The sequence below is a fragment of the Tricharina praecox genome, assembly GCF_024521635.1.
Source record: "Tricharina praecox strain CBS 144465 chromosome Unknown BZA05scaffold_2, whole genome shotgun sequence".
Classification (NCBI taxonomy): Eukaryota; Fungi; Ascomycota; class Pezizomycetes; order Pezizales; family Pyronemataceae; genus Tricharina; species Tricharina praecox.
In genome coordinates this window covers 2,300,541-2,327,364 of record NW_026250404.1, presented here as the reverse complement: position 1 = coordinate 2,327,364, position 26,824 = coordinate 2,300,541, and the positions used below count along the sequence as shown (strand labels likewise).

General features: G+C 55.0%; 7 protein-coding genes across 7 annotated transcripts; 1 reads left to right on the top strand and 6 right to left on the bottom strand.

Moving 5' to 3' along the window:
* Positions 1-4,299: 4,299 nt before the first annotated feature.
* On the bottom strand, positions 4,300-6,450 carry BZA05DRAFT_415478 (uncharacterized protein; the record flags this gene model as incomplete). Its single annotated transcript, XM_051485311.1, has 7 exons — positions 4,300-4,394; positions 4,740-4,848; positions 5,182-5,265; positions 5,295-5,341; positions 5,742-5,885; positions 5,989-6,045; positions 6,387-6,450. The coding sequence occupies 7 exons, from the start codon at positions 6,448-6,450 to the stop codon at positions 4,300-4,302; spliced, it is 600 nt and encodes a 199-aa protein (XP_051343863.1).
* A 1,640-nt stretch (positions 6,451-8,090) lies between these two features.
* BZA05DRAFT_115789 (uncharacterized protein) lies at positions 8,091-9,372 on the bottom strand. The gene is made up of 3 exons (XM_051478631.1): positions 9,276-9,372; positions 8,723-9,217; positions 8,091-8,301 (listed from the first exon to the last, which is right to left on the bottom strand). Exons 2-3 carry the CDS (start codon positions 9,143-9,145, stop codon positions 8,269-8,271), a joined length of 456 nt encoding a protein of 151 aa, XP_051343862.1. The 5' UTR covers positions 9,146-9,217; positions 9,276-9,372; the 3' UTR covers positions 8,091-8,268.
* On the bottom strand, positions 9,272-10,072 carry BZA05DRAFT_330815 (uncharacterized protein; the record flags this gene model as incomplete). Its single annotated transcript, XM_051480554.1, has 1 exon — positions 9,272-10,072. One exon carries the CDS (start codon positions 10,070-10,072, stop codon positions 9,272-9,274), a length of 801 nt encoding a protein of 266 aa, XP_051343861.1.
* A 2,829-nt stretch (positions 10,073-12,901) lies between these two features.
* On the bottom strand, positions 12,902-13,625 carry BZA05DRAFT_115705 (uncharacterized protein). Its single transcript, XM_051478629.1, has one exon. It carries the CDS (start codon positions 13,571-13,573, stop codon positions 13,043-13,045), a length of 531 nt encoding a protein of 176 aa, XP_051343860.1. The 5' UTR covers positions 13,574-13,625; the 3' UTR covers positions 12,902-13,042.
* Positions 13,626-15,368: 1,743 nt separating this feature from the next.
* Positions 15,369-17,659, top strand: BZA05DRAFT_385981 (uncharacterized protein). Its single transcript, XM_051482457.1, has 3 exons — positions 15,369-15,964; positions 16,159-16,279; positions 16,360-17,659. Exons 1-3 carry the CDS (start codon positions 15,459-15,461, stop codon positions 17,446-17,448), a joined length of 1,716 nt encoding a protein of 571 aa, XP_051343859.1. The 5' UTR covers positions 15,369-15,458; the 3' UTR covers positions 17,449-17,659.
* A 5,212-nt stretch (positions 17,660-22,871) lies between these two features.
* BZA05DRAFT_115605 (WD40-repeat-containing domain protein) lies at positions 22,872-24,838 on the bottom strand. The gene is made up of 2 exons (XM_051478626.1): positions 24,223-24,838; positions 22,872-24,175 (listed from the first exon to the last, which is right to left on the bottom strand). Exons 1-2 carry the CDS (start codon positions 24,707-24,709, stop codon positions 23,124-23,126), a joined length of 1,539 nt encoding a protein of 512 aa, XP_051343858.1. The 5' UTR covers positions 24,710-24,838; the 3' UTR covers positions 22,872-23,123.
* Positions 24,839-25,688: 850 nt separating this feature from the next.
* Positions 25,689-26,702, bottom strand: BZA05DRAFT_115607 (uncharacterized protein). The gene is made up of 2 exons (XM_051478627.1): positions 26,590-26,702; positions 25,689-26,540 (listed from the first exon to the last, which is right to left on the bottom strand). Exons 1-2 carry the CDS (start codon positions 26,630-26,632, stop codon positions 25,837-25,839), a joined length of 747 nt encoding a protein of 248 aa, XP_051343857.1. The 5' UTR covers positions 26,633-26,702; the 3' UTR covers positions 25,689-25,836.
* Positions 26,703-26,824: the final 122 nt, after the last annotated feature.

Here is a 26,824-nt window from a genome sequence, read left to right as displayed (position 1 = left end):
GGAGGGAACTACCTATAATACACAAGTCAGAGTAGGTATTTAGAGTACAAAGTGAAGCCACTCCCGACGGACGGAGTGATGTCCCCGAACGAGTGCGTGGACGTGCACCTACGGACTCTGGAGCGCGAGAACCGAACCGAGACATAGCAGATGGGATGGGATGGAATGGGAGGCGAAGTCTCGGCTGCAACTGCGACTGCGACGGCGACGGCGACTTTTTCCGAGCGTGCATGCTGATTGGCTGCACCGAACACATTATGCATACCGTATGTCGTCGTTCGGCGGGGTGGACGAGTCCTCCTCCTCCTCCTCCTCATTCCGCCGATTCAGCTCAACTCAACTCAACTCAACTCGAGTCGACAAAGCCCGCCCGCGAGAGTGAATGTCCAGACCGACCTTCGATCGAAACTGGAGCGCATCAATTAACTGCATGTGAATAGGAAACCTAATAGGAAACCGAATAGGAGCGTGAAACGCTTCGTCGAACTGAACCGGTTCGGCCGTTTATAGTGGTTAGCGCGCAGTACGATGACTCCAAGTCCCGGCGGCGAAGCCACGGAGGTTTTTGCTACCCCGGAGGCTCCCAGAGGGACGCATGCAGTGGCTCCCGGGAGACAAAATAACAGTCTGCAGGGCGTGCCGCGTCTCACGATCCGACGTGTGATAGATAGCCGGGGCCGGGAGAGTCGAGAGCGTACCTGCGACGCTAGTGGTTGTATGAAGGGATGAAAGGCATAACGCGAGTGAGTGAGAAGTACTTCATACTGCCCACAGCTAGGCTGCAATTACCTAACTTTTTCGAACACCGGGAAAAACGTCAGTTCAAACAGTACACTCAGCTCACCAGCTCACCAGTTTATGGCAGTTCAATAACCAATCGAAGAATTGAGAAAACTGCACCAATTGCCTTGCCCTTTCATGTCCCCGAGTTCCAACCCAATCGAGCTGCCGAACGAACAACTGCAAAAAACAAACCGGTCGGCGTCTACCCGGTTAGGTACTTATCTGCACGTCTGGTCAGTGGTCTGTGGTCAGTGATCAACGGTGACAGCAGGCGGCAGGCCCCCCATACATGTCAACCTAGGTAGGTAGGTAGACGGCGTCTGTGTGTACGTACATAACATACGAACCGTAAAACAGCGGTTCATATTAGTTATGGCCGAGAAGAAGAAGAAACGGAATAAGTACCGTATTCGAGATCGGGGACGGGTACATCGGGTACGGGGACGGGGAGCCCATCGCAGCAGCAGCATCAGCAGCAAAGTGGAGCTGGCTTGAGGTATATACCAGGAGCAGCCAATAAGTCGTGCCTCACCACAATGCCGAACTCTAAGCGCAAGGTGAGGCACCACTTACTATAAGTGCGTTATTGCCAGTATGTGAATGCGCGAATTCTGCTCAAGCCTTTTACTCGCAGCCTCGCAGGTGACATAAAGTGCGGTAGCGTTAGGTAACAGCGCTTAAGGTGCAAAAGACATGATTACTCACAGCGGTCTCAGATTACGGCGAAGTTGGTACCAGAATGCGCCTAATTTTCAGAACCGCTCTGAGTCGCATATATATGACGTATCATACAATGCGCAGAGTCGATGAACACACGCGCACAATGCGCAACGCATATATACATACTACACACGCGCAGCCGTCTTAGAATACGGGGCAGTGTAGGTACTACATACGGCGGCGAATGCGCCTATCACGCAGCAGCATCTTACTTAAGCTTGCAGCCGTCTCAGAATGTGGCAGAGTCGGCGAATGCGTCTAATCTGCAGCTGCTTCTCCCTTGCAGCCGATACAACGTGCGGTAGAGTTGTTTTGTTTAATCATCATAGCATTCGACCTTATCAGATCATGGCTGTACAGACGTCCAGACGTGCGGTAGAGTCAATCAGTTTTGGAGATGTACTACCTAGTAGCCGCGCCAGTGATGGTGATAAAGAATGCAGCAAACTCTCGCAGCGCCATAAGTCGCATGTGTAGGTGAGTGACGCATGTACAAAGTACTCATGTCAGTAAGCGCGGGGAACGTGCAAACAAAGAAAACGTAGTGCCTAGACGCAGACCACTCCGTTTAGCCCAAACGTTTGTGTCGGAAACGTTCAGGACTGAACCAGTGGGGATGGAGCGAGCTTGAGAGGCTGTCCGAGAGGCCTCTTCTCCCCCTCCCCCCCTCTCTCTCCCTCTCTCATCATCATCATCATCTACAGAATAGACAATCAACCTCTACCTCCTCTCTCTCTCCAGTCTCCACTGTAACGAGAGTGCCATATCCACGGCGAGAACAGTTTTGCGAGAGCTCTCTGCCAACTTTGCCTCTATAGGTCGACAAGCGTGGCGAGGAAGGGAGCAAACACAGAAGAAAGAGCGGAGATTGGAGGTTAGAGATGACGATCAAGAAAGAAGAAGAAAACCCACGGGTGCCAGCTTAAGTCCCCCCTCCTTCGTCAGTGGTCGACCGTAGGCCCCGCCATGCCCACCAACGTCGATGTCACTACTAACCACATTTATTTCCTCCCGCCGACTGCTCCTCCTTCACTCTGTCACAACAGTGTGCAATCGGCGGCGAGGCAGGCCTGATACTGTGGGACGGCATAAGAGGACAATGCGTACCGACTGTAGCCTGTAGGAAGACCAGGGGCTGCCAGACGGTGAAGGACGGTGAAGGACGACGATACCTACCGGCTGTAACTTGCAGAACGAGCGCGGGCTGTAGGACTCGGACCGGCTATCGACGGCGAGGTCAGCGGCTTGGTTGTGGGGAGGAGAGTGTGGTAGGTATCTGCGGGGAGGACTCCAGCAGCTGCTAGTCAGTCACGCGGTCAATCGGCAAAACACGATGCACATAGGCAACACAACAGCTAATGGCAGGTCGGAGGATAAACTGAGGGTGTGCTTCACCGCGAACCTGAGGGGTTGAGGTTGAGGGGCTACTGCTTGGTCGGTCTGCACTTGCTAGAGTTATTCGCTGTGGGGATACTCTAGGGCCGGTCTTATTTCACGGTGGGATACTGCGGGGCCAGTCTTTCTACGGTGATACTGCAGGGCCGGTCTTTCAGTATGAGGATAGTACTGCATGATCGGTCTTTCAGTATGAGGATAGTACTGCATGGTCGGTCTGAACATGCTGGAGCCATTTTCGCCGTGGGGATACTGCGGGGCCGGTATTTTACCATGGTGATACTGCGGGGCTGGGCTTTCACCTGCTGGTGTCATTCACTGTGTGGATACTGCGGGGCCGGTCAGCACTTGCTCGAGTATTTCACTTTGGTGATACTGTAAGGCCGGTCAGCATTTGCTGGAGTCTTTCACTATGGTGATACTGCATGGTCGGTCTGAACCTGCTGGAGGTTTTCACTGTGGGGATTGTTGGAAGGACTCGTGGAGGTGATTCGCTGGAGCGATAGATGGACTCTGGAGAGAAGTGGAGTGGTATGTTCGGGTGTAGGAGGCACTGGTACAAGAGAAAGAGAAAGAGAAAGATACCAAGCTTGGACCCGCTACCGCACCGAATATTCCAACCCCCACCATCGGTCCTCCGGACGGCTAGTGGATGGCTTACCAGAAACACACTCTTTTCCACGGGGATACTGCAGGGCTGGTATTTCAGTATGAGGATAGTACTGCATGGCCGGTATCTCACTTGCTGGTGTCATTCGCTGTGGGGATATTACTGCATAGCTAGTCTTTCACTTGCTGATGCCATTGGCTGTGGGATAGTACTGCATGATCGGTCTGAACTCACTGGAGTCTTTCATTATGTGGATCATGCGGGGATGGTCTTTCACCTGCTGGAGTCTTTCACTGAGGGCATACCGTGGGGGCGGTCTTGCACTTACTCGAGTCTTTCACTTTGGTGATACTGCATGGTCGGTCTCAGCTTGCTGGAGGCGTTCACTATGTGGATAGTACTGCATGGCCGGTCTCTCACTTGCCGGTATCATTCGCTGTGGGGATAGTACTGCATGGCTGGTCTGCATTTGCTGGAATCTTTCACTTTGGTGATACTGCAGGGCCGGTCTGCATTTGCTGAAATCCTTCACTGTTGTAATACTGCATGGTCGGTCTGCATTTTCTGGAATCTTTCACTGCAGAGATACCGCGGGGCTGGTCTGAACTTGCTGAAGTCTTTCACTATGGGGGTACAGCATGATCGGTCCGCATTTTCTGGTGTCATTCGCTGTGGGGATACTGCAAGGCCGGTCCTTCAGTATGAGGATAGTACTGCATGGTCGGTCTGAACTTGCTGAAGTTATTCACTGTGGTGATACTGCAGGGCCGGTCTGCATTTGCTGAAATCCTTCACTGTTGTAATACTGCATGGTTGGTCTGCATTTTCTGGAATCTTTCACTGCAGAGATACCGCGGGGCTGGTCTGAACTTGCTGAAGTCTTTCACTATGGGGGTACAGCATGATCGGTCCGCATTTTCTGGTGTCATTCGCTGTGGGGATACTGCAAGGCCGGTCCTTCAGTATGAGGATAGTACTGCATGGTCGGTCTGAACTTGCTGAAGTTATTCACTGTGGTGATACTGCATGGCCGGTCTACATCTGCTGGAACCTTTCACTGTAGGGATACTGCGGGGCCGGTCTTTCACATGCTGATGTCATTCGCTGTGGGGATACTGCATGATCGGCGTGCATTTTCTGGAGACTTTCACTATGGTGATACTGAATGGTTGGTCTGAACTTGCTGGAGTCTTTCACTATGAAGATACTGCGGGGCTGGTCTTCAACTTACCGGAGCCTTTCACTTTGGCGATACCCACTGTATGGCCGGTCTGCATCTGCCGGACTATGCTGAAACTGCATGGTCGGTCTGAACTTGCTGGAGTCTTTTGCTGTTGATACTGCATGACCGGTTTTTTAGTTACTAAAGTCTGTCACTATGAGGATTTGCATGCAGCGTCAGACTGCCGACGATGGGTGCCCATCGTGATCCGAGATTGAGCGGTTGGTCGGGGTTTTTTTGCGCTATTTGCCGCTGCTAATTGAAATAACTCGTCCCACCAGCAAGACGAATGGCATTGAAGGTGCTCCGGCCTCCAACACGAACAAGACGGTGTTCCTATCGACTAACTGGTGAGAGCCTGGCCTACTGCTCGAATCAATTAGCATAGCCGCTCGGCATGATGGATGTAGGCAGGGTGGTACCGTATGCAGAGGAGGAGGGCAACAACCACTTTCTCTGCCGTGGGGATATCGGATGGGGACATCTCGGTCTTGGACTCTTGGTCCCTCTTGCCAAATCCCGGCGGTAGGGAGGACTCCAGCCAGCCAGCAAGTCCAGACCTACATAGACCCAACGCTGAATGTCAATCTGCAAGGGAGGGAGCCGTCGATCTGCGGGGAAGAGGGAGGGGGGTAGACATCGCCATGTCGGAACAACTACATTGGTCCTCGATTCCAAGCGTCACCGGCCTAGGCTTCGGCAGTACGATCCCGAATCCGAACCGAATCCCCGCGGTACGACGATGATGATAATTATGTAGGCGTTTGGTGACGGCAATGCGCTGGCAACACTCTCGTAGGCTCTTGGACCCTGGAGTCCGGACCGAGTCTTCGGGTCGGGGAGGTGGAATGGGAGCTGCTGGACTCTTACAAGCTTGGACCTAAACCGTGTGGTGGAGTCGGTATGCGTCGCGTCGGTCGGTTGAAGAAGTCGACGAGGTAATGATGATGTTTCAGTCGGTACAAACGCGGATCATGTCCGTAGCTTTTCATGCTGGCCTTATTCACTCACCGGGCCACGGGCCCCCCCTCCCGGCGCCGAGTCCGAATCGACTCCTTCCGGCGGTTTTCGGTGATGAATCCGAAGAGGCCTGGATCCGATCCGGATCCACCTTCACCACTATCATCTCCACTACCATCATCACCACTACCACCACTATGTACCACCATCACGCACTGATACATACTCACGGGTTAAAGGGGAAAGGCGTCCACAATCGGCCCCAAATATAGTAACTAGCACCTACCTAAGTACCTACATACGTCTTCGGTACGTCCCGCGCCGCCCCGCCGCGCCCCGCCGCGCCTCCAGTTTTCTAGAATCCGAAAGAAGACAGGCCACGTTTTTTTGTTTTGCTTTTTCCAAATCCAAAATTCGGGTCTATGCTGATCCGCAGATTTGTGGTTGGTTTTTTCCAGAAAGGCTAACTCAACTAGCGACGGCCCGAACGACGATATGGTTTCACAGGACATCACTCGCATCCACCCATCCTCGCTCGTCGTGAGCGCCCATGAACCGGGTGGGGGTTCGTAGCATGTGCGTATCCGAGCATGTACGGCGGTTGGAGCAGAGCTGGAATTCAGCGTCGACTTTGTTGGTTACGGTCATTTGAGGCCGGAAAGTAGATTTTTCCCCGGTGGGGGGAGGGAAGCGTACGGCGCCTCGCGCGACGATGTTGTTGTTGCAGCCGGCGTAGACGTGGATTTTGCGCCATAGACATCTCTGGGGATGGGGGGAGTCCCATGAGCTCCATCACCGGCTTACTCAGGTTTCAATACGCCCTCAGCCCGGTCTCTAACGCTTCATCAATGCTGTATGCTGTACTCTAGATGCAATCGAGCAAGTGTGGGCTCTGACCAGCCTCAGCCAGCCAGACAGCCAGACAGCCCAGTCGTTGTGGGCCTGGGCGGGCCCTCTGGGTGGCCCTGTCCTTTCTTCTTCTCATCATATGTATCTAGCTGTCTAAATATGAGTGTCGATTGTCGGATAAGGGGGATGGGGTACTGGATCGGTCCCCACTTTTCCCTCTTTCCCCCCCGGCAAGGTGCCTGCCTGCCTGCCTGCCGCTAGTTTTTCTGGGAACTGGAATTTGTGGGAGAAAGTCAGGCCACTTTGTTTATTTTTATTTGCTTTTTTTCTCTGGGGAGTATCGGAGGAAATCTGGGTCTGTGACGATCCGCAGATTATTCGATGTTTGGAATTTCCCCGATGCACGTGGTGGTGGTGGTGGGAGATTTGGGGGGTGGGGAGGGGATGGGATATTTCGTTTCTTCACGCGCAGTCATTCGGGGGGGGGGGAGGCGTGACTACTAACACCCCGGATAACGGATTTTTTGGTCCGCAATTGATGTTCACCAATTTTTGTGGACGGGGGGTGGCTTGTTGTGGCGCTGGCATGGCGCTGGCTTGCGCCAAATCCGATGTTTGACGTTCAATGTCCAAACATTCGGTAAATAGCGGTTGGTAGTACGATAACCCGAAGGCTGAATGCTGGAGCCGGACTTCTGTACTTCCGTAGGGCCAGCGGTATAGTAGGGGGAGGCTCATACCTTACAAATGTCTCCCCTGATTATCACGGCCCCCGACTAACTACCATACATACACTGTGACGAAAACCACTCTAACCCCCCGTCCCCCGTCCCCCGTCCCGTCCTCTAGTTACCATGCTACCGTTACCCCCGCTACTCGTCACGGAGGATCAGAGTAGCTACTACACTAGTTATACTAGTAGTAGGCTGTTCTTTCTAGCATCGCACGATCCATCCACTCGCTTAACGGAAAAACACTCCATACCGTCCTGGCGGGACCATAAACCCTCCCTCACCCACCCCCCCGCCCCCCGCCTCCCGGCACCACCACCCACCACTACCACCCACAACCCACCACCCTCCCCCGCCTCCCCGCCCCCCCGCCTCCTCCTACCCCTACTTACAGATTTCCGGCATCCATGGTCGAGGAATGGAGGGAAGGGAATGCCGGTAGGTAGGAAGGTAGGTAGGTAGATTGGTAGGTAGGCAGGCAGGTAGACAGCTAACCCCTCCGATTCCCCGTGGGGTGTCCACAGGTGACAGTGACAGGTCCACCATTACCATTGCCGGATTCTGGACGGGGTGTTTCTTGTTTCCGGTATCATGTATGTAGCCTGTAGGAATGTAGAGTAGGTGTTTTGTTTGGCTGCAAGGTGACTGGCTGGAGGCACTCAGTCACACACTCTCACTTTCAACTCTATTTCGAGAGAGAGAGAGGGATCGCTGGTATGTAAGCAATAGAATGATGCACCTGATGTACGGCTAAGTCTGCTGTCTGGTGTCTCTGTCTGGTGTCTCTGTCTCTGTCTCTGTCTAGTCTCTGGTGTCTGATTTCTAGTGTCTGTCTGATGTCTGGTGTCTGATGTCTGGTTTCTTTTGTCTGTCGGGTGTCTGTCTGGTGTCTGGGTGAGCACTGGCCACAGGGCGCGGCGGTGCAATCTTATAATGACCCGCATCGAGGACCACCCGCGTGCTGACTGGTTCCGCCGGTTCGGCCGGTTCGGGTGCGGTTATCCCTTGCATATTGCATGAATGATGTTTCGCTGTAAATAATGCACCGGTAGTTAGTTAGGTAGGTGGGTAGTTTATTTAGCTAGGTAGGCAGCTGGGGTAGCTGGGGTAGCTGGGAGGGGGGGGTGGGGGGCAGCAAATCGCCGAACGAAATGAAACGGATGGATGGACGGACGGATTGCGATTGCGAATGCGATGGATGGGTGGATGGATGGATGTCGGTTGTGTGTGTCTGTCTGTGTGTGTGTGTGTGTGTGTGTGTGTGTGTGTGTGTGTCTGTGTGCATGATGGTCTGCTGTGATATGATGATATGATAGCTCGCTGCTGCGGGGAGGTTGATATTGATATCACTGCCGCGCACCCCCACCACCACGACCACGACAGCTGCGTCATAGATTATCACCATCACCACCACCCCCCGACACACATATCACATATCAGCGGAAAAAATACCAACAAACTCGCTCGATTGTATATTGTAAATCGTAGAGTACATGCACACTTTAATTTAAACCCCGGAGCCGAGCCGAACCGTATCGTATCGTATCGTATCGTATCGTATCGTATCGTAGCGGACCAACATAAGGAAACCAACCAACCAGCCAACCAAGTACATACCAGCCTAATAAATAAGGAGTCGTAAAAAAAAAAAAAAAAAAAAAAAAAAAACAGACAGAGATAAAAACCATGACCACCCGTGTGTATGACGCCCGTGAACCCATTAACAGCAAACAATCCAAAAGCCCAGCAAAAACCGACCAACGAACGAACGGCAAAATCCAGCGGAAAAAAGTAGAAAACCCCGTCCTCCCAAACAGAAATGAAAGAGAAAGGGAAAAAAAACAATGAGACATGGTGTGATGTGTAAGTACTCATGTCATGTACCCGGTGTACAACAGCGCGGTACCGATCTACTCTAACTAACGGCGGTCGGTGGAGAAATCACAGCTGCACGGATGTGTTAAAGACTGGTTGGAACAGTGGTATGGGGAATCCTGCAGCTTACCCAAAGTATTTCCTGAACTCTCTCTGGCCGCCGCCCTCACCGCCACTGACGGCAAACACGGCGTTGGCAAAGTAGCCCCGGAACTCCGGGTCATCGAACAGCAGTTCCTTCCACAGCTTGCAGACGTCCTTCAGGGGGTTCTTGTAAGCGCTGGTAGTCGCCGAAAGCGCCTGACTCCTTGGCGGCGTGTGGTGGTGATCCGCGCCGTAGCCGTGGTTGCCGGTCAAGTAACCATCAGCGCCGATACCGATGCGGCAGGATCCGATGCCGGGCCCGCACGACCCGAACCCGCCCAGCACCAAGTTGATATGTCCGTTCTGCGCCGCGATGCGCAGCACCGTCTTCATCTTCTCCTTCTGCAGCTCCTTCTCCTCGGCGAAGCTATAGCGCATGCCGGTCTCGTCCACCTTTGGCCTGCGCACCGCCGCGGCCGATATCACGCTGATCACCGTCCAGTCCCGCTCGTCATACAGCGCGTAGTCCTTCTCGTGGCCGCCGCGCAGCACGACCGTGCTGGGCGAGTAAATCCCGCCGGTCTGCGGCAGCGGGTAGTAGCTCGTGAGCTGCTGATTCCTTGGATCCGTGGCGGTGAGGCACTGCACGAGGTTGGAACGGCGGGCAAGCGACTCCTCCGCGCCCAGCCCCAGGAACCCGCCCTCCCAGTCGCCGCCCGCCTTCTTCTCCGAGCACGTATTCAGCACGACGATGCGCTTGGTGGGCGCCCCGCCGCTGGCGCTCTTGAAGAAGCAGGGCGGCGCGCGCTCGCCCGCAGTCGTCCCCGCCGCGTCCGGGAACATGTAGCTTTGCCAGTCCAGCGCGATGTCGAAGGGGTCGCCCTCCAGCACTGCGGAGCGCAGGTGGAAGCGCGCGTTCTCGGGCATCCGCGGGAGCGGCGCAGTGAATGGATAGAAGTAGCTGGTGGGATCCGTCCCGCTCAAGTGCGGGATAGACGGGAACAGCGCACGGGTTTCCGCGGCTGCGGCCGCGGCTTTCTGGCGGTGCGTGGGCATCGGGCCGGATTGTTGGTCGGCGCTGACGGCGGATGTGGTGCTCGGGCCGGCTCGGGAAACGGCAGTGTTGTTGCTGCTGGGACCGGATGGATCGGCGGCAATGCTACTGCTGCTCGGGCCGGATTGGGAGGAGGAGGATGCGAATGGATCCAGGGCTGGGAAGCTTTGGGGAAGTGCGTGTGAGGATTGGCTGGTAGGTTCGTCTACGTATTTATGTATCGGGACGATGCTACTACTACGTACCGTGCAAGAGTGCCACGGGGGAGTGCAGGACCAAAACTGCCGCTGCAAGGGGAGACTGGGTGGACTAGTAGGTAGTCCGAGGGTGATGTGATGGGCAGGAGAGCTGGTGGATGAATGATTCGAAGCAGAGACTGGGCGAGGGAGATTTCCAGGAACAGCTGAGGCAGATGAGGAAGATATGTAGATGAGGAAGAGGGAGAGGAAGAGGATGAGTATCAGTATGGGGAAGACTATGAGGATGAGGAGGAGGATGATGAGCTGCTGTTGAATTCTGCTCGACATGATTGGAACCTGGACGGGATATATATACACACTGATGAAGCCGGCGAGTCGCGACCCACCATCCCACCTAACCCGATTCTAATTCGACTCCCTCTCTCCCTCTCGCTAGTTGGGGAGCGGATCGTGGTCAGGCAAACTCCCATAGATCTGATCCCACGGCGTGCCCCTCCCTCCCTCCCTCCCTCCCTCCGTCCCTCCCTCCCTCCCTCTCCCTCTCTCCAAGCGTCCTAGCCCTCTCTCCTCACTGCATCCCCATCCCCATTCTCATCCCCGAGCCCCGAGCCCCAATCGACTCCTCGGACAAGAAGCGCTGCGATCTACACTGTGAAACCAGTCAAAAAAAGCAAAGCACCAAGGATCGATATGTAGAGAGGAAGGCGAGCGAGCTTGCGTGCGTGCGAGAGAGAGAGAGAGAGAGAGGTGCAAGAGAGAGTCCGCAAAGGCTAAAGTAAAGACCCTTTTTCCCTAGGGTGGTCCGTAGTAGCGGGCACATGAGGAAATCGGAGGTTGTTACACTGAAGGCTTTCCTCCGCTGGATGTTCCAATCTCCAATTAACGTCGTTTCGTCGTCTACGTCAGCAACTGGGCTGTGACCCCTAGGAAAGGGCATGGTCCGACGGTAGACCCCCTCCGAGCGATTTTGCCGGCCACATGGCTGACATGTTCTAGATCTGCCCTTACGTTTTGTTTTGCAGCCATCGGGACGTTGTTTTCTATTTTTCGGTGTTTATTTTTTTCTGCTTTTCTATTTTTCATTTTATTCTTCGTCGTCGTATGTGCTGAGTACACTCGTAGGGTCGGCCGGAGACGTCAGATGGGCAGATGGGGACCGCCACCATCGACGTCGAAACATCCCTGGACGAAGCAGCAGCAGCGGCGGCGGATCCGTCTTCCCGGGCAGCCATGTCGGACGGGATTGTTCGCGGGACGACGACGACGACGACGACGTTCACGGTTCACCGCCATCGACCGCTATCCGCCGCAAAGGGAAGACGACGATGCGTACCTGGGTATCATGTACTTGCCTATCGACCGAATGCTCCAGGGTTTTCTTCTTCTTCCCTTTTCTTTTCTTTTCCTTTCTCTTCTCTTCTTTTCCTTTCTCTTCTCTTCTCTTCGTTTCTTTTCCTTTCTTTCTTTCTTTCTTTCTTTTCTTTTGCAATCGAACCAGCAACGGTGCCGGTCCGTCATACGGGGCAAGAAGGACAGAGAAGGCCGCATGCGGCAAGTCACGGGCCGGTCCATGCGTGATCCCATAGGAAGTGATGTTAAGGGCACGGGAGTGTCGATGTTGTTGGTGGGGCACTGGAGGAGGGGCTGGGTCCTCCCGAATCGTGACTCTCGACGCAGCCGTTCACGCCGGCAATCTACACGGCTTGTTCCTTTTTTTTTTTTTTTTTTTTTTTTTTTTTTTTTTTTTTTTTTTTTTTTTTGCTTTCGCGAGGATGGATGGAGGATGGATGGAGGATGGATGGAGGATGGATGAAGGTGTGTGTCATCCGGGGTCCCGGTAAACAGATAAGCGAAGAGACAACATGAGATGTGACGGCGGGTAGCCGTGCTGTAACTGTGGGAGCCAGTTCCGATGAGAGGGAGGGGGGGTGGTGGTGGTGGTGGAGGAGGGTTCGCGAGGACGAGGGGGCGGAAGGGACGTACCTAGGCGGTTTCGGTGGGGTTGTGAGAGGGATGGGGGGCTTTGGGGGCTTTGGGGGTTTGGGTTAGGGGTCTGGGACATGGTTACCTCATTTCACGAGGCCAGGCAGCGCTTCTGGCCCTAGTTGCAGAGTAGTGTTCCCGATCGCCATGGAGAATCCACTTCGTCGGTGATCAGGACCCAAGACTGGGGCGGTGGGGAGGTCCTTTTGGTTGTCTGTGTCGGGGGAGATTTGGAGGGTGAGAGGGAGGAGGAGGGGAGAGCGAGGAAGCGAGGAAGCGAGGAAGCGAGGACACACAACGGAAGTTGTTTCCGGGGAAGAAAAAAGCAACTGGAGGGGGAGGGGGGAACCAGGAGCCAGTCCATTACCGATTCGGATGTGCTGGTTTCCATCTCAGCGGCGGCGGGCTGGGGGGGTGGAAGCGGAGGGGGAGGGTGGCAGAGGCAGGCAGAGTGAGGCAGAGTGAGGCACAGGGAGGAGGGCCAAGGTCTTGGTCGGATGTGCAGCTTCACTGCTTCAGACTTCAGTGCTAACTTAGTCAGTGTGTAGTAAGCTGCTTCAAATTCAAAGTCCACGCCTAAGCAACAGTCTGACACCAGGGAGAGTCGCGGACAGTCTCGAAATAGCGTGACCAATCGCACATGCAGCCAAGCCCGCCGAAATGCCATGTTCGACCCAGCGCATCGCCAAGCCCGAGATTGGCTGTGCTTCCGTGGTGGGCGATGTGCATGGGCTGGTGAGACTCCGAACTGCCGGGATGTGCACCGTGAGTGGGTGAGTCGGCGAACGAGTGCAAGTCCGGAACACCCCCCCGCGGGATGCGCTGAGTGCTCAGCTGTGGAGGAGTGTCGATGTGTCCGAGGTGTGTGTGTGTGTGTCTCTGTGTATGTCTGTGTGTCTGTGTGTCTTCGTGTCTTTGTGTGTGATGCGTCCGATGTGTGATGCGTGTGTGATGCGTGATGTTGTGATGCGTCGGATGGATGTGTGATGCGTGATGTGTGATGCGTGATGTGTGATGCGTGATGTGTGAGGCGTCTGATGTGTGTGTGTGTCTGATGTGTGTGTGTGTCTGATGCGGCCGCGTCCGATGTGTCTGATGTGTCGGCATTGTGGCTCTCCAGCTATGATACAGTCTCTACATACAACTCATCCGTCCCCCCGATTGTAGCGACCAGTGGGGACCCGGCATGGTATCGGCCCCACGCCGGACGCCAACCCGCCTTCTCTGGTCGCGCCGTCGTTGTTGGTGTGCATGAAGTCGATGATGCTGATGATGCTGATGATTACCCATGGTGTTTGTTGGTGCCGTTGTGATGCGATACCTACTTTCCTAAGGTATCCATTATGTGATGAACTTGAACGGATTCGGGTGCATAGGACGGGAGCGGTGAGTCATGAGGTCGGAGGGTGCTCTGCGCGTCAAGGGCACTCCATGCGGACTGTCCGAGTGGGCCACGGCCGAAGCCGTGCCAGTGCGTGGATGGGCCTTTGCGCTCTTGACCGCCTCGAGATGCGTCTTCGGCGTATTTGCGGCTACATACTCTGGCGGGCCTGGTCGGGCTTGGAAACCCACGGACGACCGGGTGGAGCATTCAGTCGCAGCCAACCGATTGGCACGGCACCGTCGACAGGAGGGAAGATTGGATGGACGGGAGAGAGAATGCACTCGATATTCTATCACATAGATACGGCACCATCGACAGGAGAGAGGATTGGATGAACGGGTACACTCGATATGCCATCACATAGGTATTATACCGCCACTATACCATCGGCAGGAGAGAGTATGAGATGAACGGGTACACTCGATATGCCATCACATAGGTATTATACCGCCACTATACCATCGACAGGAGAGAGTATGAGATGGACGGGGGCACTCGGTATGCCATCACATAAGTACAGTATCGTCGACAAGAGAGAAGATGTGATGGACGGGGGAAAGGATGCACTCGATATGCCATCACATAGATATGGCACTATCGACAGGAGAGAAGATGGGATCGACGGGGCGGCGGGTGGATTTGACATACCTATGCTATGCTGGATGGAATATCACGACAGCGGACATCCGAATACTCTTACCGCCTCTTGTCCTTTCCTTTTCCTCTTCGGTACGGGACGGGCCCTCTGTGGAGCCAGTGCGAACCCGTACAGGTTCATGGAGCGAACGAGTCTGCGCGGCAATCGTTTGCCTGTGGTTGAATGCTCTATTACGAAGTCCGTGGCGGCCGCAGTGGACTCGGCCGCCTCTGAGCAGTTTGCTCGAAGGTCAAACTGCTCTCGCGGTCCTGATGCAGAAAGTTAATGCCGCAGTGGACTCGGCCGCCTCTGAGCAGTTTGCTCGAAGGTCAAACTGCTCTCGCGGTCCTGATGCAGAAAGTTAATGCCGCGGCCGACTCGGCTACCTCTGAAGAGTTTACTCGAAGGCTAAACTGCTCTTGCGGTCCCGACGTGGGAGCGCGGTGGACTCGGCTACCTCTGAAGAGTTTACTCGAAGGCTAAACTGCTCTTGCGGTCCCGACGTGGGAGCGCGGTGGACTCGGCTGCCTTTGAAGAGTTTACTTGAAGCCCAAACTGCTCTCGCGGTCCTGATGCAGAGATTTGGTGCCGATCGCGAATTGTCGGATTGAGCTTGTGCTCGCATAGACCCCTGGCCCATTTACGTAACTCGCATCTCCTCGGGTTTGCGCCGAGGATATGTATCGGAAATAAGGGATAGCAGTCGTTCCCGTGTTTTGGGGCGGTGACTGCGCTGCCTTGAGGTTGGCTTGATCGTGACCATGTCTAGTACCGTCGGCCTCGACATGGCTCGGCCGCTATGATTGGCTGGGCCACTGAGACATCCCAACGTCAAATCCTTTTGGCCTGTGCCCTTCCTTTCTTCCCCACCAACCCTGCTCGGCTCCGCGAACGACCCCCGCTGCGTGCCTCCCTCCACGCTCCCTCGCTCCCTCCTCCCTCGCTCCCTCCTCCCGTCCCCACCGCTCGCCATGCCGATGTGCGCGCGTGCTGCTAGGCTCTCGGTCCCGTCCACACGGCAATTCCTCTGCAGTCGCGCTTGCCCGCCGTCGTCGCGGCGCCCAATCATCAACCCGCGTTTCTCGTCATCATTACCAACGCCATCGTCTGCGTCGGCCCCGTCCCACTCCAGTCCGGCGCCTGAGCAGCAACTCCCACGGACCATCGCGTCCCTTCTACACCCTGGTTCCGCTGCCAACACCACCACCACCACCACCACCACCACCACCACCTCCACCTCCACCGTCACCACCTCCACAACCGACGCAAGAAGTGATCAGCCGGACATTGGCATTGACGTTGGCACCGGCACTGGGACTGGGACTGGCAATGGCATTGGGGCGGATAGCACCAACGTAACGGTGCACGGATGGATAAAGTCGGTCAGACGTATGGGGAAAGTCAGTTTCGCAAGCGTCACCGACGGTACCACATCTACGCCCCTACAGGCTGTTCTGGCGAAGCCTCAAGTAGCAGGGTGAGTGCGTTGGATTATACCCGGCTATCTCGGAGCGATGCGATATATCGAGTAGATACCATGTCCGTCCACCTGTAGACGTTCCAGAGTACATTGTGTGGCGGACGGAGCGCGCGCGGTGGGGGGAGGGACACGGGTTTATGCGGTGGACCCTGGTAAACATGGCTGACGTCTCTCTGCTGGGTGGAAAAAAGGTTATCGACAGGTTCTAGCGTGCGGATCTCCGGGGAATGGAAGCAATCTAGATCGGGCACTGTACAGCAGAACGAGCTCGTTGCTGCGGATGTCCAGCTGCTCGGAGGGGCAGATCCTGCAGTATGTTGAAGTTACCCCCGCTCTCTCCCGCGGAGCTACCCCCGCTTGAGAACTTGTCGAGCTAACCGATCCCCGTGTAGACATACCCACTCCAGAAGAAGTACCAAACCACCGAGTACCTTCGGACTCTCCCTCATCTGCGCCCGAGGATACCCTTCAACGCCGCAGTGCTGCAGTTGCGGTCGTTCATGTCCCAGACTCTGACATCTTTCTTTGCGGAAAACGAATTCGTGCAATGTTATCCTCCCATCATCACTTCATCGGACTGTGAAGGCGCTGGAGAAGTCTTCACGGTTTCGTCCAACGAAAAAGGCAATGGTCATTTCTTCAGGACGCCAAAATACCTCACTGTTTCATCTCAGCTTCACCTGGAGGCGTTGGCTGCGGCCTTACCGCGAGTGTGGACTCTGTCGCCCACGTTCAGGGCAGAGAAATCCGATACGTCCCGTCATCTGAGCGAATTTTACATGCTCGAGGCGGAGTTGTCGTTCATTGAGACGCTGGACCCCCTGTTAAATGTGACTGAAGATATGATACGTCGATTGGTATCCGCCCTGAAGACATCAAGGATTGGCCAGGATATACTGGCGCTCTCGGGCGACATGATGCCGGAACTAGAAGCACGGTGGGAGGGGCTAGTCCAGCCGGGAGGATGGAAGAGGTTGACGTACTTGTCCGCCATCGAGGTTCTCCAAGCGGCAGAGGAGCAGGGCAAAGTCGAGTTTCAGTTTCCAGCGCGATGGGGCGAGAGTCTCCAGAGCGAGCACGAGAAATATCTGGCGGGCCGATACGGCCCTGTATTCGTCACCGATTACCCCCGCGAAATCAAGCCGTTCTACATGCTGCCGTCGCATGGCGACGCTAGGACTGTTGCATGCTTCGATCTGCTGTTCCCGGTCGTCGGCGAGCTAATCGGCGGCTCGCTCAGGGAGCATCGCTACGAAGAGTTGGTGCAGAATATGCGATCGCACGGGTTAATATCCGGTGACGGCGACGCCGGCATCGAGCAGTCCGGGTTGCGATGGTACACGGATCTTCGCAAATATGGCAGCTCGCCTCATGGCGGCTTTGGTATGGGCATGGATAGACTGATCTGCTACCTCAGCGGTGTGGGAAACATCCGAGACGTGGTAGCTTTTCCGCGGTGGGTGGGGAGGTGTGATGCCTAGGCTGGGTTTGGCACCCTTTGGATCGCCGGGAGACGGAAGCACGGCTATCTGCCTCAGTCGACTCTCCCAAGAATGCATCCGATTTGTAGAGATCCGTAATCTGGGATAGGCAGACAAGTGCAGTGTTGCGGCAGCTGAGCATCAAGTGAACCGCCCGCCAACCACGGGATGCCCCCCACCACCACCATCACCACCACCACCACCACCACCACCACTTGAATGTGCATATCTGTGGCGGATGGTTAGTGAAAGTCACCTTCTCCAACCGGGATCGGATGCGACAGCCTCAGCTTCACTGGTTGAATTGGCATATTCCATTTGCACCGCTTTCCCGATAACTGACAAATGCCGTCCACTGCAAACCCGGGCCGGATCACATACTCAAAGAGGCCTTTCCTCTCGCACGCACGCATGCACGCCCCATTGCGAATACGAGCAGTAGTCCAGCCTCATTTCATTCGTTGCGATCGTGGGAGGATTGCTTGGCGAGCCACGGTCCTTGCCTCTGAGTCTCCCCTTCTCTTTCGCTGTCCTAGCGGCCGTCGCTCGCTTTCCCCCCAAGCCTCCAAGCCTCCTCCAAGCGTTGACAGGATGGCGGTCGGCTTGTTCCGCAACTCCAAGCCTTTCGTATAAGCGAGCCCAAACAAACTTTGGAAGTGCGCGGCTTTAGTGACAGCCGTTGGTCAAGCCCAATGAGGCGTGGAGAGACATCCGTCCGATGAGGAGTGGACGAGGGGGCTAAGGACCGATGGCTTGCCGTCTCACGGCAACGATATGCACCTCCAGCGGACATGCCAGAGTGTGGATGCATAGGTGGAGTACTTTACGTAGAGGAAAGATGCAGGTGCATCCCGGCGTGGGGCGGGACCAGCACAACTCGACGCATCGACGCAACTTATGCACTGGGGGTGGCACTGCCTCGCTGCGCGTTGCTCGCTGCTCGCTGGTCGCAGCAGTGGCGCTGTGGCGAAAGCAACCGGCTGGGCCACAGCTAATCCAACCCCCTCCCTCTGATGCATAACCCCAACCCCAGCCCCAACAAAACCCGTCGATCGCGCGTCCATACTCACCATCGGCTTCAGCCCCAGCCTGCCCTGGACGATCCGCGCTGCATAACCCACGACCCCAGTCCATAACTCCCATGGTTACATACTATACTTGCACAGCGCAGCGCTCACCGCCGCCGACGCCGTCGACCACGACGACCACGACACCGCCTGGCAATCGAAGCCCCCCCAAATTGGCGTTCTCGATCCGGCCGGGTGCGGGAATGAGACATGCATTGGCGTGCATTGCCGCACGGTGTAACCTTCGCTAGTTTTTTAAGACCCCTCCACCTCCACGAGACGGACTGGACTGGACGACTGGGCGGGACTGGACGGGACTGGACGACGACGACGGTGGCTTGCTTGCTTGGGCACCCTTCCTTGCCCTTGCCCTTGCGACAGACAGACAGACAGGGGCCCGGCGGTGAGAAGCTCCCGACCCGACGCCGCTCGGTCGCTTGCCAATTGCTTTTTTTTTGGGTTCTGTTCGTCTGTTTCAACTTTCCCCGGACTACATAACACCCTAGAGTATTCTACATACTTTGTTGGAAACCCCAAACCCAGCATTAACCCAAACTACTGGTCCGCGGGTGGAGATGAATGACGAGGCGGCGTTTTGCGTGGCTCATTTCACCGTGTTTCTGCACGCATATTTGTTTTTGCTTTTGTTTGTTTTGTTTTTTTTCTGCCTTCCGACCGGTCACTGCCGAAACGTACACAGAGTACAGCATCTAACTACAGCATCTACTATCTATAGTATAGCAGCCACTACTACAAAGAGTAGGCCTTCCCCTCCCGCCGCCGGTCCGCCCAGATGGATGGACGATGCATCTGCGGCACTTGAGATGCGTGTCCCGAGCAGTCTCGATGCTTCTAGCGCAAGAACGAACGAGGGCCGTAGAACGAATGAATGAATGAATGAATGAACGAATGAACGAACCTGCGGCGCGGCGCGCCTCCCGCCCCCTCCTCTTTCTCCCGTAGTTGTAGTTACATAGCCGTAGTTACATATGTAATTCTGTGTAATTCGAGGGCTTCGCGGTGGCTTGCCAAGGGCTCGTCACGGCTTGGAGGAAGGGCTTGGGGTAGGGGCTTGTCAGTTGTCAGGGCTTGGAATATGGGCTTGTCAGGACTTGTCAGGGCTCGCCAATGCTCGTCAGGGCTCGTGTCCAGCGTCCAGCATCTCTCACCGCTCCGCTATGTGTGTACGCTCGGCGCTCGCCATGCCCATGGCCATGACGTCAGGCAGGAGTGTTGCCTGTTACCTGCCTACCTGTGCAGACACCTACCCACCTAGCAGCTGCCTGCTGGGGATGACAGTGGAGGGATGACAGTGGAGAGATGACAGTGGAGTGGAGGCCGATGAGCGGGTGAACCTCGAACCCGCTGGATCGGTGCGCAGGTGCATGGTACCTACCTACCTGGGTGCCTGGGCTCTACCTAGATACGTGGTGCACACGGGTATCGTAGAGATCTTGCTGGCATCTACTCTACCATGCCTCTACCATGCCGCTGCAGTCTGCAGTGCTGCAACGCGGGGCGGACGGGGAGGGGGGGCGGAGGACCGGGGGGGGGTGGGGGGACGGGAGGACGGGGGGCGGAGAGGCGCCGGAGAGAGGAGCCGGTGTGCAGGGCCTGCAGTGGAGTGTTGTGGAGGAGTGCAGTGAACTGGAGGGGGGCTGGATGGCTGGCATGCAGGGCGTGCGTAGGTGTACTCGTTGGTGGGTGCGTAGGTGTGTGGTGGATGCGTGGCTGCTTGGGTGCGGGTGCGTGGGTGCGCGGGTGCGTGGACACTGGAGGGCAGGTAGGTACCTATACTATACACCATCACTACCCATCACTCGCCACCCAAGTCCAAATCCACCAGTGGGACCACGGATATACGCAGATATCCGTTGCAGATCCTCAGGTCGCAGACATATCCGAGACATATATAGTAGGGTGAAGACTTCATGCTCTACGTAGCTTTTATACACTATATCTACACTAGGTATATCTACACTATCATCTACACCATATATACACCATATATACACCATATCGTAGCGGATCTAGGACTAGATCTGGGGTAGGGAGGGGGGCCGGGAGGGGGCTGGCTCACCGACGGTCCTCCTGCTCACCCCCAGAGCCCCCAGAGCGGGGAGTGGGGCGGACGGGGCGGACGGGGGAACGGGGGGGGGGGCAGGGGGAAGGAGCGTTCGTGAATGGTGACAACATGATGATGATGAGCATGATGAGCATGATGATGAGCATGATGAGGATGAAACGAAGCCTGCAGCTGGTGGCCGTGGATGGTTGGATGGTGCATGTGGGGCTCGTGGGGTTCGTGAAGTTCCTGGAAGTGCGGGATGCACGCAGGCCTGAGGCACGCACGCACGTGCGGTATGGATCTCCGGGGAGGATGAGGGGGGGATCAGCTGTTTCCCGGTTCCCCGGTGCCAGTGCGGGTGCAGGTGCGGGTGAGGGATCGTGGACTATACCATCATGCCTACCTACCTGGTATGCTGGTAAGCTGGTATGCAGATACCCAGTAGATATCCCAGATCCCAGGTTGCATCTTGTGCTTGTGCTATGCTATGATGTATGTAAGATTCCCATGGGATGCCACAGTCTGGGATCTGGTCTGGTCTAGGATCTGCTCTGGGGGCCGCGTCTGCGCTTTCGTAAGTGTCGTAAGCGGCACTCGAGTGGTACTTGATCCAAGACACGATTTACAATGCGGAGGATGGGGGATGGGGGATTGGGAAGGGGAGGAGGGGGTGCGAGGGGGAATGGAGGGGGGAGGGGATGCGTATGCTGCTTGCCGTTGGTGTTGGTTGGTCACTCGTGTGCTGTCACTTATAAGTTGGGTACGGACGGTATTGGTATTGGTGCATGAGGTGTCACTCGAGCTACTCCGGCCGACAGGTGGATAGTGGACGGTTGACCGTTGGCTATTCGTGTGGAGCGGTCCGCTGAGGAAGAGGCAGAAAGTACAGCGTCCTTGTGGGAGTGGGAAGATTGACATCCTACGGACGCTGAGGTCGACTCACCCGAGTTACTCCCTCCTCCTTCATAGCATCTCCCGATGAAGATGAAGACGCAGAGTTGGAATGTGTGAACAAGTATTGTAGGTATTGTGAGAGTCTGAAAGCCTCGAGAGAAGACGGAAAAGAGTGGTGGTAGGCGGCCAGTGCTTCTCGCCGTCATGGCCGGATAAGCGACTAAGCAACGAAACGAGTGAGATATTATAATAGGCAGGAAGGAGACGCGGCCGAGTGACGAGGCCTACATTCTTTCCCAGGCTCTACTATACCTGTTTCATTAGTGCTCTACATGCGTACGTGTGTCTCTGGGAAAGGCCATGGTGGAACGTCGGATTGGATAGTGGACAGTGGACAGGAAACGGAGTGTTGGGTAGGTAGATATCGCCATGATAGGTACAGATAAGGTACCTCGGTCGTAAGCAAACAATGAGTAAACAAAAAACCCCTCAGCTGTGTGGAGTGGAGTGGGGGGGAAAGCTGAGAGCTCATTCGGTTTGGGCAGTAAATGGAGAACTTCACCACACTACACTACACCCTTCCCGAGTCCCTTCCGAGGTGTGTATTGATATAGGTAATAGGTATTTGCTTTATTGCGATAAGATGAACTCGCTCCATTCTAACGGTTAACCAATCCAGGCAAAGGATAATCGGGTTGGCCTCAATAGCAGGATGATATGTGCATGGTGTGATACTTAGTGTCGCAAACCATACCGGTAAACGTCTAAATGCCAGTTTTTTCGACGTTTCAAACCCACCACCACTCAAACCCACCATCACTCAAAAACCCATCTCCTCTACCGGTACTCAAGGAATTTTTCCATATGCGAAAATAGCTGCTACGCAGAGTTCTTCCGAGCAGAGTTCCTCAGAGCACAATTACTCCGCGCATAAACCCCAAAAACCAAAAACCAAAAACCAAAGGCAATCACCAAGGCAGCGTGGCAGCTCGAATGGAGAATACCTACCTAGATACCTACACGCTGAGCAAGGCAGAGTAGGTATTTGGGCTTTTAACTGGATGCCTAAGGTAGTCATCCTTCATAGAACCATAGAATCATAGGTGGAAGCTGGCTATCAAACAGAAGTTCGACGTGTTGAGCATCTACCTCAGCTGAGATGGAGTACCGTAGGGGAGGACCGCGTGGAGCAGTACATATCAGCAGCTATGTACCAGACTGGATATACCTGTCGACTAAGGGCTACGAATCTGAACACCGCCTATACGGTTGTATGTACGTGACCCTGAGACCAGGCGACTCCAACGTATTCTCATCTGTCCCTTCACATGTTCTCTAGCATTTCGATATTTGCGTGGGCTTATGGCAGTCGGTGGCACATTCATGCTTCATAAGGGGGAGAGGTGCTATTACTATAGGCACCTGCTGACCGTCCTGCAGTAACTTAGGTACAAAAACATACAGTCGAAGAAACTATGGAGACCTTTTCCCGAAACTCTGGTATTTCAGACTAGGTACAGGGCCAAAAACAGGTAGTATAAATAGGTCTATCCAAAGATTGGGCACATCTACTCACAAGCAGCATGAGCCAGAATCGAAAAGAAAGCAAACCCAGGAAAACTCCAACCGCTACCGCTGCCCCTCCCCTACATGTAGAGCACGATCTTGCCACTCGCAGTGCCACCCGCAACCCACGGACGACTCGGGTGCATCTTTGCGGCCGAAGGGACAGCGGTGATGCGGTCGTCCGACAGATGAGCCAGCTGCACGCCGTCCTCGCCGTAGACGTCGATGCCCCTGTTCATGTTGGCGATGACTAGCTTCTGCACGCCGTCGTCGGGCTTGTCCTGCCAGTTCGCCTTGAGAATCGTCACCCACCGGCCCGTCTGGTTGTTGTGGCGGATGACATGCTCGGGCTGCATTTCCTGGATCGTGGCGCCGTCCCCTTCCTCGGTCTTGATTTGCTGGAAGGTGACATCCTCATCCTCGTTCTTGATTTCGTTCTTGATCTTGACACTCTTGGTCTTGACGTTTTCGGTCTTGACGCTGGTCTTGAACGGGAGGGTCGGGTTGTAAATCTTGACCGTGTCGTCGTAACTAGTGGTTGCGAGTTTGCCCGTGGGACTCCACATAGCCGAGGAGACCGAGAGTCGCGAGCCGTGCTGAGCCACCGGACGGTCCATTGCGCGGATATCCCAGATTTTCACCGTGCGGTCGAGCGACGCAGTAGAAAAGTAGTTCATATCCTTGGGGAATACATGGCATCCGCCGATTTTCTTCTCGGAGCACTCCCAGGTATCCGCCGGCATCTTGGCGCGAGTATCGATGCGGCCGACTGTGCCGTCCAGCGTCGCGAACAGCAACGTCTGGCAGCCCTCATCCAGCGCATTGATAGCGGAGAACTCCACCTCGTCGGGATGCACGTAGATCTCAACGCTCTTGCCCGAGTTGAGATCCAGCTGGCGGATCGAGCAGTCGTAGGAGGCTGTGTATAGCGTCTCCGGCGCCGAGGGTGATACGAAGAAATTGGTGATTGTACGAGCATGCGGTTTGAACTGAGTGATATCCGGCACATCGCCTTCATCTGTGGCATTGAGGATTCCGAAGTTGCCAGTCTTATCGGCCGCGAAAACGAGCGGTTTATCTGGGCTGGGATGAAATTCGAGGTAGTAGATTCGCTCCGGGGTGATTTTGAGCTCTGCACGGTTAGCATGTTTCATGGAACACCGGATGGACGAGACAAACCGTTCGGCTCAAACTTCTCCCACAGCTTCAATCCCATCATCTTCTTCCTGACCTCTTTTAACCCGCCATCTGCCGTCTTGTCGACATCCTCCTTCGTGAACGTCTCCGTATCCCAGCTCTTGCCCGCAAACAGTCCCCTCTTAATCTCAAAGCTCAAATCGCCCGCGACCCTCTGGCGCTTCGCCTTCTCAGCCTCCGCGACCTTCTCGTAGCTCCAACCCTCGGCCTTCCTCTTCCCTCCGGCGTCGTCGTCAAGATTAGCAGGAATTCCAGCAAGCCTCGACGAAGTCCGAAGCGGCACACGCGGCTCGTCTTTAGACTTCTTTTCCCTTTTTGTGCGCGGCGCTCGAGCTTTAGAGGGGGTGCTCTCTGCGGCCTTGCGAAATGTCGCGCCGATTGTGTCGAGTTCGAGCGACTTCAGAAGCTCTTGGTTCTGACGGATGTTCTCGAGGCGTCGAAGCTCGTATTCAGACGGTTCTTCATCCATTGTTGGTGATGTTGGAGTGGGGATTGCTCTGGGAGTGCTCTGGGAGTATACGGTGGTAGTTGGCTAGTGAGTGATGGTATTTTGTAGATGACGTGACAAAGCTCCGACGGATCGTGTTAACGTTAGATGAGAGAACGCGATCTACATACGCGCCACACATAAAGTACTGTAAAGCACGCGTACAATCATTAGCGCGAAGGTACAGAATGCCCGCCGTGGAGCTAAAAAGTTAGCCGAGCCCTTAACTTTACAGTACGCGATGCTCTCACCAGCCACAGAAATGCTGCAGAAAAGATGGTACATCTTGCAACGAAGACAATGTAACATGACAGAAATTGAGGGAGAAAAAGAATACGCCTCGGAATATTGTAGTACCTACTATCATCGAAGTAATTTTACTGAGGATTTGCTGGCATTTCATGATTGTGGAATGGCCAATTTGTCTCCAGCAATGCCTCCGATAGGCAGTCCAGTCCAGTCTATTTTTCGACATTTTTCGGACTGGAATTGTAGTCAGTCTTAAGGCTTGGACTGGACTGGGCAGTTTGCGCGGCTGGTAGCAGGACTGGACGGACGGCAGTCGACTGCCGAATGTCTAAAAAAATAATGACAGAAACAATAACAAAACCAAACCGAAAGCCAAATCGAAGAAGATAGAGAAAGGATCAAAGGCCCAAGCTGCAGCATTCTGAGATTTGACCTGTTCTCTGAGTCGGACCATCATCAATAATTTCCAATATACGGTGTACATATAAACAGGAGAACAAGCAGAAAGCAAATGCAATTCATTCATAAAACCCGCAACGCAACCAAGGAATGCTCTGCAGTACATACAAACCCTCACACAAACATTCTCCAGCAAACAGTGCTCGACTTCATCGCCTCCTGAGCAGCCCCCCCTCCTCCAGCCACCAATATCATCTCCCTAGTGGTCGTGGAATTCCCGAAAACAGTTGCGCTCACCGCTGAGACATAACGGTGTGTCACACCGTTCGCAGGCCCAGGTGGTTTTTGGTAGATCTGGACACTCGGGTCCCCACTTCAGACGACACAGCCAGCACACTTTGCTGTGATCTATGAATATGGGGCTGTGTCCACCCGGGCCCCATCCTCCGCGCCCATCCGTTCTAGAAGCAGCAGCAGGAGGAGGAGGCGGGCTGGACGAGCGCTCGCTGCGAAACTCCTCCTCGTAGTCGTGGGCAGGCTCCTCCTCCTCCTCCTCCTCCTTGTTGGCGGCCTCCTTCCTCATAGCAGCCACCATCCGGAACGCAGTGGCGACCGCAGCACCCGTGGCCGCCGCAACCGTCGATGTCTCGATCCCCCCGCTGGCGATACTCTGGCAGAAATCGAAAATCCTGCCAGCGCCTACATTTCCGAGCGCCAATTGCGCCGACGCGGCAAGACTGCCTGTACCCGCCGCCCCGCCCGCTGTCAGCGGTGTGGTTGGAGTGGGGTAGGTAGACGTGTGGGTTACCTGCAACTACGCCATCGGCCGTGAATCCGAGCGGCTCGAGGAGAGTCCCGAGAGTGAGATCGGGATAAAGCGCGATGGTGGCGCCGCTGATGGCGCTGCTGATGACAAGAGGGTTCGCGGCGATCAGCCTGCCGACTTTACTGGCGCCCTGGTCAATTTCCCGCAACATTTTTGCCATTGGCGACGGGATATAGGATGTGCGCTCAGTGAGGCTTAAAGAATGCGCGATGAAGGGTAACTGCCCGGTCGAAAAGTGTGATCTCGTTCGCGGTAGATGTTGGTAGAAGTCGATGTTCGCGTTCTTCTGTGCATGACGTGGCGAATGGGGGTTAAAACCCCTCATCTGGAACCGCCGTTCTTTGGCCAATCAGTATCAAGTAACAGATCACTCGACCGGCGACAGTACTTATGGAAGGTATTTGCGAACATCGGGTTCTGTCGAGTGACATTTTGTGATAGTCTCGGGATGAAACCGAGGTGGTCCATCGGTTATGTAGATTATCAAACCAACTCTAAATCCATACTAGGTAGGTCTTGACAGCCCAGAATGTGGCCAATTGTCCGTGCGAAGGATGATAAATCCAACCGGGCCAGAGTTGCCACACACGTGACTACGCGTCTGAGTCACCCCTCATGCTTCC

Excerpts from the sequence above, each read along its gene's own strand:
- BZA05DRAFT_115789 (XM_051478631.1), bottom strand. The coding sequence starts at position 9,145 with ATGAGTACTTACACATCACACCATGTCTCATTGTTTTTTTTCCCTTTC. Across the intron at positions 8,302-8,722 it reads ACAATCGAGCGAGTTTGTTG|CGAAACATCATTCATGCAAT; the intron begins GTATTTTTTCCG and ends CATTATTTACAG.
- BZA05DRAFT_115705 (XM_051478629.1), bottom strand. The coding sequence starts at position 13,573 with ATGCCGACACATCAGACACATCGGACGCGGCCGCATCAGACACACACA.
- BZA05DRAFT_385981 (XM_051482457.1), top strand. The coding sequence starts at position 15,459 with ATGCCGATGTGCGCGCGTGCTGCTAGGCTCTCGGTCCCGTCCACACGG. Across the intron at positions 15,965-16,158 it reads GCGAAGCCTCAAGTAGCAGG|GTTATCGACAGGTTCTAGCG; the intron begins GTGAGTGCGTTG and ends GGTGGAAAAAAG. Across the intron at positions 16,280-16,359 it reads TCGGAGGGGCAGATCCTGCA|ACATACCCACTCCAGAAGAA; the intron begins GTATGTTGAAGT and ends ATCCCCGTGTAG.
- BZA05DRAFT_115605 (XM_051478626.1), bottom strand. The coding sequence starts at position 24,709 with ATGGATGAAGAACCGTCTGAATACGAGCTTCGACGCCTCGAGAACATC. Across the intron at positions 24,176-24,222 it reads GGAGAAGTTTGAGCCGAACG|AGCTCAAAATCACCCCGGAG; the intron begins GTTTGTCTCGTC and ends CTAACCGTGCAG.
- BZA05DRAFT_115607 (XM_051478627.1), bottom strand. The coding sequence starts at position 26,632 with ATGTCACTCGACAGAACCCGATGTTCGCAAATACCTTCCATAA. Across the intron at positions 26,541-26,589 it reads TTCGCAAATACCTTCCATAA|AACGGCGGTTCCAGATGAGG; the intron begins GTACTGTCGCCG and ends GATTGGCCAAAG.